Source organism: Rutilus rutilus (genome assembly GCF_951802725.1).
Source record: "Rutilus rutilus genome assembly, chromosome: 10".
In the NCBI taxonomy this organism is placed as follows: Eukaryota; Metazoa; Chordata; class Actinopteri; order Cypriniformes; family Leuciscidae; genus Rutilus; species Rutilus rutilus.
This window is the reverse complement of record NC_140215.1, coordinates 2862080-2872500: the sequence shown is the minus strand read 5'-3', so window position 1 is coordinate 2872500 and position 10421 is coordinate 2862080. Positions and strand designations below refer to the sequence as shown.

The following is a 10421-nucleotide window of genomic DNA, read 5'->3' as shown; positions in this document are numbered from 1 at the left end:
GTGTAAAAGTGTGTGTGTATCTGTGGCCCTGCGTCACCTTGCGCGTCTCCTCCGCTGGTCAGTGCGGCGATCGCTCGCCCCGCGCCGGTCATCCGCAGCTTCTCCAGCCCCGCGGAACTCATTCTGCTCGCGTCGCGTCGAAGTCTCCGCTAAACACGCTTCTGCTCTGCGGGACAACAGTATATATATCACTGTAAATCAGTGGTTCGGAGAAGCTCGTTTCCAGCGCCTCGCGTCTCCTGCGCAGATTGACCTTCCGGGAAACAGACGCAAGGACGCCCCTGACGCCCCTGACGCGCGCTGACGTCTCTCCACACCAGTTGCACGGTGGGTTTGGCACAATGCGAATGTGACGCGTCGAACTGCACGATTTCCTTGTAGAGCAACTGGAGGATCTGCAAGATTAATGATGCTGCAGTGCAGATGTGTTGCAATAACCCTAACCGAAATGAAACGTCATGGCATGGGATGTTATATAAAAACGTTGTAAGATTTAAGCTTGATATTTCATGTACCTGTGAATACTGTGCACTAGAAAAACTATTGTGCATCTGTTTTTCCACTGTATTTACTCAAAGATTTAGAAACCTTTAGAAGAATGAAGTGTATGATATGTGTGTGTATGTGGTGTGCTTTTTTATACCCAGAATGGCAATTTGGAATGTGAAGAACAACATATTATAGGCTACAGTTATTTCTTTTATTAGGAAAAATACCATATGCATAAAAATAAATGGGCTTAATGGAAACTAAATTTTTCACAGTTTTTTAATGACTTTAAATTATATCTTAATCTGTTGGATCAAACTAAAAACAAACAAAAACTGAAAACCTGTAATGCTTTAAAAGCACTGGATTTTATGTAATATTTTTTATTTAAATTTTTTGTTATAATTTTTTTTATTTCATTTCCTGGCAATGTTAATGTGATAATGTGAATATGCAATACCTACTGTTTTCATGGCTTTGAGAAAAAAAATAAAAACTGTAAAGACTGTAAAAAAAAAACAGAGAGAACCCCATCCATTCCTTATTTTGTTAGATTTTTTAATAATCAAATACTGATTAACAAAACTGCTGTCCATGTGTTCCCCTTCTAACTAAATGTAATGTTTGATTGTAATCATAATGCAAAACATGATACTTATCTAACAAAAAAAAATATCTAAACCTTGACAAAAATTGTCTTTTGCAATGTCTAAATCTAAATGCAAAACCTAAAAAAAAAAAAACGAAATTATGTCTAAAAAAACAAAGGGAATCCAAAAGCCTCTCTATAGGGAGATTTACAAGTGTTACACGACATTACACAAGATTTTTTTGTTTTACTCCTCCAGATGGAACTATTCTTACTTAAAACAAATTTTTTTAAAGGCCTTCACTCTATTTTAATGTGAAATATATTATTGACTTTTTTTATTATTTTTTTTAAATATAATTATTGCATAGTATCATAAAATCACCTCAAAAATAATATTGAACAAAAAATATTACATTGTTTTTCCTAAATTTGTATTATTATTTTTTTACATTTCAAGGCTTTGGTCACTGGTGGTCCAGAGGGTTAATTATAATAATTTGCATTATATATACAGTGCAATGCATAAGTGAACACACCCATGCTAAAGTTGACTAAAAAGAGGAATAAAAAATCATATTTTGGAAATTGAACTTAATGCCTTAATTAAAAAAATTAGGAAAAATCCAACCTTTAAGGACACCAATTTTCTTTGTGAATGAATAATGTATCGTAAATAAATAAATGTTCTTCCTTAAAATACAGGGTGCATAAGTTTGGACACCCCTTAAATTAAGGCATTAAGTTCAATTTCCAAAATATGATTTTTTATTCCTCTTTTTAGTCAACTTTAGCATGGGTGTATTCACTTATGCATTGCACTGTATATATATAAAAAGCTAAACATTTGTTAATAGTTCATGCAATAAAGTGAATTAGGTGAAATGCACCCTAGATGTTTTTCTCACTGGTTGTACAGTAATACTCCAGAGACCTAATGATGATCTATATAATTATCAAATGCAATAAAACTTGTCAACTTTGAACAGTCAACTCGGTTTTAAATGATAAGTTATCTGGCCCTTAAACTCAGTTCTGCTTCATACGCATGTAAGTGAAATACTAGGCCTTATTTACGGCTGTGAAGGACATGCGACACAACACGAGTATCAGTTAAACCAAACATTAAACACAGAATGAGGAGAAGCCGGAGAGTTTAGTACAGTACATCAGTGTTTATTCCATGCAGTCGCTCTGCCTTGAGTTTACACGTCACTCCTGTCACACTGTACACAGGCTTTACAGGAAAACGTCGGGATTGGTCGATCATAACACCATTCAAGATAAGGAAGGAAAAGGGTGAGACATGATGAGTAAGAAACTAACTGGAGGAAAATGAGCCCAGAGCTGAAGACATTCTGCACAAAAAATACTTCATGTTTTAAATACCTGCATATGATGTTGACAAAGCAATTCAAAATGTGACCCTGGATCACGTCACCAGTCTCGAGTCGCACGGGTATATCTGTGGCAATAGCCAACTATACATTATATGGGTCAGAATTATCCATTTTTCTTTTATGCCAAAAATCATTAGGATATTAAGTAAAGTTCATGTTCCATGAAGATATTTAGTAAATTTCCTACCGTAAATATATGAAACATGCATTTTTGTGAGTGAATGCAGCACAATCGTGAACATAAATGAACAACTTTAAAGGAGATTTTCTCAATGTTTCGATTTTTTTGCACCCTCAGATTCCAGATTTTCAATAGTTGTATCTCGACCAAATATTGTCCTATCCTAACAAACCATACATCAATGGAAAGCTTATTTATTCAGCGTTCAGATGATGTATAAGTCTCAATTTCAACAATTTGACCCATGTGACTGGTTTTGTGGTCCAGGGTCACATATGGTTAATGTGATAAGACAGAGATGGCAGGATTTAGAATAGAGAAGCGTACAGTTTAGACAGCCGAAACTGAACTGTATGACGCCGAAATTATCTTTACAACCAGAAAACGTCATTTTTATTAATTTAATGTATTACGTAATTTTAATTACAATAATTAAATGTGATCCAATCATCTCTTGCCACAAACAATGGTCTATGAGAATGAAATTTAAAGTGTCTAGATGTAATAAATGCACAGATATCCCCCATTTTCCATATAAAAATAATAACAGCATACAGGTGGAGAAAATAATAACCAAAATGTTCATGTCCTTAAGATGCCGTCTCACCTCGTCAGTAATACTTCAGAAGACAGGAGACGAAAAACACAAAAATGAACAGAAATCTTACTAGCGCATCAAAATAAATTAAGTTAAATGATCATGTAGACCAGCTACAAATAAAAAGACAGACATTTTTAAATTAAATTAAATTAAAATCATATTTTACAGGATTTGTGATGGCGCCGTGGCCGGAAAGACTTCATAAATCATCATATACTTCATACATCGCTGACTAAAAACGCAGGCCTGATCTTTAGAGCAACACGCAAACGGAAACAATGAGGTCGGTGCGTGTGTTCGGGTCGCCTTCATTACGATCAGACCATGTAAAAAAACAAAATATTCACTTCGTCTAAAGTCTAAATCTTGCGTTTTTAGCACATTACCATCAAACTGAACAGAAACGACCAAAAAAAAAAAAAAAGTACAGTAATAATGGCTGATATTTTCCACCCAATGACATTGGGAAATTGGCCCAGAGTTTGAAGTCAACATGAAACACCGTTCACAACCCAATTTACTTTTAATATTAAACTTGATATTAAGAGAGGACTTGATTTTCCCCTTCATGATGGACATTATCTACCTGAATGGGTTCAAAATGATGCATTTAAACTGCGCATGAATCGTGCACAATAAAACAGAAAGCAAAAAAAAGGGTGAATTTAGATTTCATGTTGACCTGAAGTTTGTTTCCAGTGGCCTTTGCTTTGTTCATGTGCTGCAGACTGGCAGCTTTCCTCGCCTGCTCACCGATACTGTAGTTTTATTATCGAATCACATCTTGCGAGGCTCTTTTTTAGTAAGCTGCGAGTAAGATGATGATAAAAAGGAAAAATAATAATACCATTCACAGTTTATTTGACATGCCGTGTGCAGTTCAGCAACACATCTGGAGGATCCGGCTGCATTCACCGATGATGAACGAGGCTTTTTATCTAGTACTATAACGTCTATATCTAAACACAGGGTAAATATGAATGCAACAATAACATATAGACATGCCGGAAGATGCAGTGTCCCCTTTCATAAGGGGGATGAACAATAAGAGATTTGCGAGGGTTTGCCATGACGCTCACACTGCAGTCTGATCCAGTTTTGTTCAGAAGAATGATTGGATATGAGTGCAGTGTGTCCGAACACGAGCACGACAGACGAACCGCTGTTCCCTAGAGGAGACTCGTTAGCACTATAAAGCATTGAACCTGAGCATTAAACCAGCAAAAAGCACGTGGATTTTCCCATTTCTTCTTCCTTTCCTTTTCCTTTTTTAGTTTTTTTTTCACTGAAAAAAACTCACGGTGTAAAAATAATGAACTCATATCTGAAAAAATAGAGGTCTTTTACAAAGCAGTTTATTTCCACGTCGCCTCGCTACTCTCGACCTGTCCAGAGCCCGCTAGACAGTCATCCTGAGCGAACCCTTCTCTCCGGCCTGAGACGTTATTGCTGACACACACAGATCTCCAACAACGGCACACTACACACACACACACACAAACACACCATACACATTATTAAAGACGCTATAGAGGGATCTTTCAACCAAAAATTATAATTCTGTCATCATTTATTCACCCTTATGTTGTTATAAACCTGTATGATGATGTTCTTGCAACAAACTTTACACTCTTAATAATAAAGGTTCTAAAAGGGGTTTTTTTTGGCACCATTTTTGGTTCCCCAAAGAACCTTTCAGTGAGTAAAGTGCCCCTATTATGCTTGCTTGAATCTTACCCTTCATGCAGTGTGTAATATAGATGTTTGTGAATGTAAAACTTTTGAAGATCAAAGTACAGATAAATAAAGTTACTGTGTCCTGAAAGAACGAATCAACTCTGAACTGCTGAAATTAGTCATCTGTAATTCCAGTCTCACTTCCTGTTACAAACCTACATAATGTCTATTCATGTCAAAGTCTATGTATTTTTAATAATGTTTAAATGGTGTAATATTTGTGAATTTGATTATGCAGCTACTGATCCATTTTCATTGCAAGTGCCGTCAAGATTACTCTCTGGTGCCGCGCACTCGCTGCGAGACTCCGCCCCACACGCTGCTCTGACTGGCTGACTCCGCCCACACGCTGTTCTGATTGGCTGACTCCGCCCACACGCTGCTCTGACTGGCTGACTCCGCCCACACGCTGCTCTGACTGGCTGACTCCGCCCACACGCTGCTCTGACTGGCTGACTCCGCCCACACGCTGTTCTGATTGGCTGACTCCGCCCACACGCTGCTCTGACTGGCTGACTCCGCCCACACGCTGCTCTGACTGGCTGACTACGCCCACACGCTGCTCTGATTGGCTGACTCCGCCCACACGCTGCTCTGATTGGCTGTGGGTTTTGATGGATTTCGACGTATCTCACAGTCGCATCACGTCTAGTGTGGACAGACACATTATTTGTCGCTGGAATCTAATCGCACATCTGGTTATGACACGGTGTAACACATTTACATAATGCCCGTCTATGGTCTTCAATGGCTGCCCGTGAACGACGTCTACTTTGCTCCTCGAACGCTGTAGTTGTAACGGAGACTGGAAGAGTTTGGTTCGAAATTAAGATATGATAATAGACTTTTCGTTTTCGACACACGCTATAAGCGGTCGACCAATCACAACAGACTGGGTCATCTGACCAATCAGAGCAGAGTAGCTCTCAGAAAGGAGGAGTTTAGTGAGACCGAATCTTCAGACTCTTCGAGAAATGAGAAAACTAGTGTTTTTGGATCAAGGATGCATGTAAACAGGAGATATATAGCATAATAGGGGCACTTTAAAATATATATTTTTTTTCTTTCTTAGTGTGTGAAGAACCATTTTTCACAATAAAGAACCTTTAGTGGAACGGAAAGGTTCCAAAGGCTGTTAATGGAACCATCAATGCCAAAAAAAAGAACTATTATTTTCAAGAGTGTGTGATACTTGTATGAAAGAACAAGAGTCAAACAGGTTTGGAATGACATGAATTATAGCGTTATTTTTTGGGGGGTAAAAGATCCCTTTAACTCGATCTAAAGGGACACTGCATCTCCAGAACATCTACATCGTTGGTTTTCACGTCAAAGTTAAAGATGACGGAAAAAAAGAAACTCTTTAGGGATGAAGTCACACTTTCGCACACGGCAGGCGTCCTGCTCTCACCTGGCCGTCCACAGCGTCTCTTCAAACACAGTCCTGAGATGAGAAAAAAGCTGCTCCGGGTTCCTTTAAACACTGATTTGATCATTAAAGACGTTGTTCCAGTTGAGCAGTCGTTGGTTTTTTTTACTTCCGTTTTGTCCGTAGAGGCGAGCAGCAGAAGCAGTCGTCTGATTGGCTGATCAAATGCCGACCAAGCAGGCATGCTGGGATTCATCCATAGATCTTGGAAGTCAAAAGGGCAAAATAAACAAACAAAAAAAGACATTGTTCCTGCTGGTGCTCAAATTAAAGTTACCCTGAAGGGGCGTCACTTCTGTAAACTCAGGAAGTAGCAGGTTCCCAGAGGGACGCGTCTCATTTTTTGACGTCCCATGTGTCTGTGGTCCCGTCATGGAATGGATCCTCAAGCTACACACTTAACACTTTCGTTCACGTACCTACGGACATATATACACACATTCTTGCAGACCACAATCATCTTAACCTAGCTAACTAACTAACTAACAAACTAACTAGCTAACCTGGTATTGAGGTGCCTTGTTTTGTTTTGAACACTCCAGCGCTAATACTCTGAATTTATGCTCTTTTTTTATTTGTTTTTTTTTATATTGGAATTCCACTTCCTGATTTTGTTTTGCATTTCCTCCAGCTCGTAGTAAAATAAATGACGCGTGTTACTCTAGCTACATTATCACTTCAGAGGAATCTGCCTGAGATGCTCAGAGAGAGAGAGAGAGAGAGAGAGAGAGAGAGAGTGGTGGATTATGGGAAGGGCTGGATCAATGGGCTAAGGGTCATGGCTGTTTACAGCGGGCGTGGATTATTGCCGTGGTTTCCTCCGAGGGTTCACCAGGAAGAGGGAGCGCAGGGTGGCTTGTTCCTGATGGTGGCGTCGGAACATTCAGCATCCGAGGTATCACAGTCGGAATCACCGAAATGCAGCGGATTCTGAGCGAAGAGATAAAGAAACGGTTCACATTTACTCCAATTTTATAGTCAGGGATTCAAACACTGAACTGCTCAACAACTGGTTCACCACGCTATGGTCTCGTCAAAAACACTATAAACACTAATATTGTCCTCTGGAAATGTTCAATTATGAAATTGCAATGATGATTGTGTGTTCAGATTAGCAAAGATTGTTTGTTTGAGTTGGTTCATTTAAACCAGGGAACTTTTTTGTCAGCAGAACATCTTTGATCTAAAATATTTTAAACCTCTGAGTTAATATTTTAATAATCTAACTACTCATTTGGATGTTCACAGTTCTCTAATAATGGTTAATGGTCACATTATATGCAAGTAAACAAATAAAATATTTAAGTTTATTTCGATTGTTTTTAATTTCAAAATTATTTATTTTACTTTATTTCACATTTTTAGTAATAGTTTTATGTTGATTGTTTTTATGTATTTATTCTAATATCAATTTAATTCATATATATCTTTTTACTAAGTGTTTAATTTTGATTGTTTTTATTTTAAATCAAGTATTTATTAATATCAATTTATTTTAAAATAATATATTTTTTACTGTTCTAATTAGATTTTTTTATTTATTTAAAATATTTTTTTATTAATTGTTTTATTTTGTTTGTTTTTATTTTAAAATCACGCGTTTATTTAAATGTTTTCAAATAAAATCTTTTTAGTAAGCATTTTATTTTGTTTTATTAAATTTTTTTTGTTTTATTGTATTTAAAATATTATGATATTATAATATAAAATAAACTTTTTTTTCCTTTTTTTATTTATTTTGCATTTACTTAAACTCAATTATTTCCAATGTTGCATATTTTTCAGTGATTGTTTTATTTTAATGGTTAGTATTTTAAAAATGTTTATGTTATTTGTATTTATTTCAAACATTAAATATTTTTAGTAATTGTTTTATTCGGATTGTTTTATCTAAAAACGTTTTAGTAAGTGCTTTAAATTAAATTTTTTTATTCTTTACAATTTGACATTTTTCTGAATGAATAGCCTAGCAGCAGCTCCCTGGTTTTAAACGAACTGTTGGACTGACGTAGATGAGTTTACCTCGTAGCTGTGCTCATCCGCACACAGTTTTCCCAGAGAGATCTGAGTCTTGACCCGGCGCACGGCGCACTCTTTATCCGACAGGCCGTCGGACTGCGTGGAGATGTCGATGGGGATCTCAGGAGTGTGTGACAGCAGCTCGTCCAGATGCTCCTCTTGACTGGCGCTGAGCGGATCCAGCGGCCCGCTGTGAGAATGGTCACTGGTGTTGCCCTCCTCTCCATCAGACACCGACAGGTTCTCCGAGCTGAAGGTGGAGTACGACTTAAAGCTGCTCATACAGCGATGAGGCCTGGAAGGAGACAACATTTGGTTACACTTTATTTCCATAGTCCACTTTAGACATTCTACTAACTAGAAGTAACTTTGCAACTACATGTTAACTAACTCTCATTAGAGTATTAGTAGATGCAGTAGACTGTTATGTAACCATAACATGCATGTGTGTGTATTATATATATATACACATCAAATAATTAAACACAGTACACACACATAATATGTAAACACAAACTTTTATTTTGGATGTGATTAATCGCGATTAATCGTTTCACAGCCCTACCACCTTTAAAGATATGGATTATAATTGAAGTCTACAGATGCACATATCTAATGTGTAATAAAATAAACGATTAAAAGTGTATTTCGGATGTTTCCGTTCCACTAGTCTGAAACGGCATGTTTCTCAAATCTCAAAATTCACCAGTGCAAGAAAAAGCTATGTTTCTTGCCTTACGTGACACATAAACTTGATGAATCCTGACATTCTACAGGCTAATGGCTACAGAAACACACAGATTTAAAGATTCGCTCTTCTGGAGAAGCATGAATATTAATTATTGATCATCAGAGCAGACTCACCGTTGTCTGCGTGGAAAATCCACCTCACTGTCAACCTCTCCCTCCTCTTCCTCAGACGACTCGTCCCCCGCCTGACGGACACATGCAGAAGATCAGGTGTTAAATCCAGCACGAATAGACACACACACACACACGACCAGATGTAGTACAGTTTCACATCCCTGATTATATTGAATAAAAAGAATTTTTCCACAAAAATATGACGCAGCACAACTGTTTTTAACACTGATAATAATCAGAAATGTTTCTGGAGCAGAAAATATGCATTTTAGAATGATTTAAATAAAGATCTTAAGATTTTAAGAAAACAATTTAAGAACTAATGAATATGATTTACACTACCAGTCAAAATCTTGGAATAATTAAGATTTTTAAATGTTTTTGAAAGAAGTCTCTTCTGCTCACCAAGGCTGCATTTATTCAGTCAAATATACAGTAAAAATAGTGAAATATTATTACAATTTATTATTACAGTTTTCTATGTGAATATATGTTAAAGTGTAATTTATTTCTGTGATCAAAGCTGAATTTTCAGCATCATTACTCCAGTCTTCAGTGTCACATGATCCTTCACAAATCACTCTAATATGAGGATTTGATGCTCAAGAAACATTTCCGATTATCATCAGTGTTGAAAACAGTGTTCATATTTTTATGGAAACCATTTGTTGTTTTCAGGATTCTTTTATCGTTTTAAATCAGAGAGCTATCCGATCAGTAAAAACACATGAAGTGACCAGGTGTGAACAGGCCCTAAACCCCAGACGCGATGCGATAAGATTCCAGCGACAAATAATGTGTCTGTCCACACTAGACGCGACTGCGAGATGCGTCAAAATCAATCAAAACCCACAGCCAATCAGAACAGCTTGTGGGCGGAGTCAGCCAATCAGAACAGCGTGTGGGCGGCGTCTCGCGGCACCAGAGAGTAATCTTGACGGCACTCGCAAGAAAATGGATCAGCAGCTGCATAATCAAATTCACAAATATTACACCATTTAAACATTATTAGAAACACATAGGCTACTGAGTTACTAAAACAGTCTGTCAAAGAATACACTTGTTTGTTCACAGTTTGAACGTTCTTGTTTCCATTAGTTTAATTCAAGATC

At 37.2% G+C, this 10421-nt stretch overlaps 2 protein-coding genes across 5 annotated transcripts in view; both read right to left on the bottom strand.

Moving 5' to 3' along the window:
- Window positions 1-265, bottom strand: part of pfkla (phosphofructokinase, liver a) — a 25602-nt gene extending 25337 nt beyond the window's left edge. The window contains exon 1 of the mRNA XM_084421386.1: window positions 38-265. Coding sequence (XP_084277512.1) covers window positions 38-122 — 85 coding nt within the window. The 5' untranslated portion in view covers window positions 123-265. The remainder of the gene's footprint in view (window positions 1-37) is intronic.
- A 4279-nt stretch (window positions 266-4544) lies between these two features.
- map3k13 (mitogen-activated protein kinase kinase kinase 13) overlaps window positions 4545-10421 on the bottom strand; it is a 68155-nt gene continuing 62278 nt past the window's right edge. For 3 of the 4 annotated variants that reach the window (XM_084420440.1, XM_084420442.1, XM_084420443.1), the window contains 3 exons: window positions 9310-9380; window positions 8449-8740; window positions 6068-7356 (listed from right to left, as the gene is read on the bottom strand). In XM_084420440.1, the coding sequence (XP_084276566.1) occupies window positions 7255-7356; window positions 8449-8740; window positions 9310-9380 (465 nt within the window). In that variant the 3' untranslated portion in view covers window positions 6068-7254. Of the gene's footprint in view, window positions 7357-8448; window positions 8741-9309; window positions 9381-10421 lie in introns of all 4 variants that reach the window. The other variant, XM_084420441.1, reaches the window with a different exon arrangement.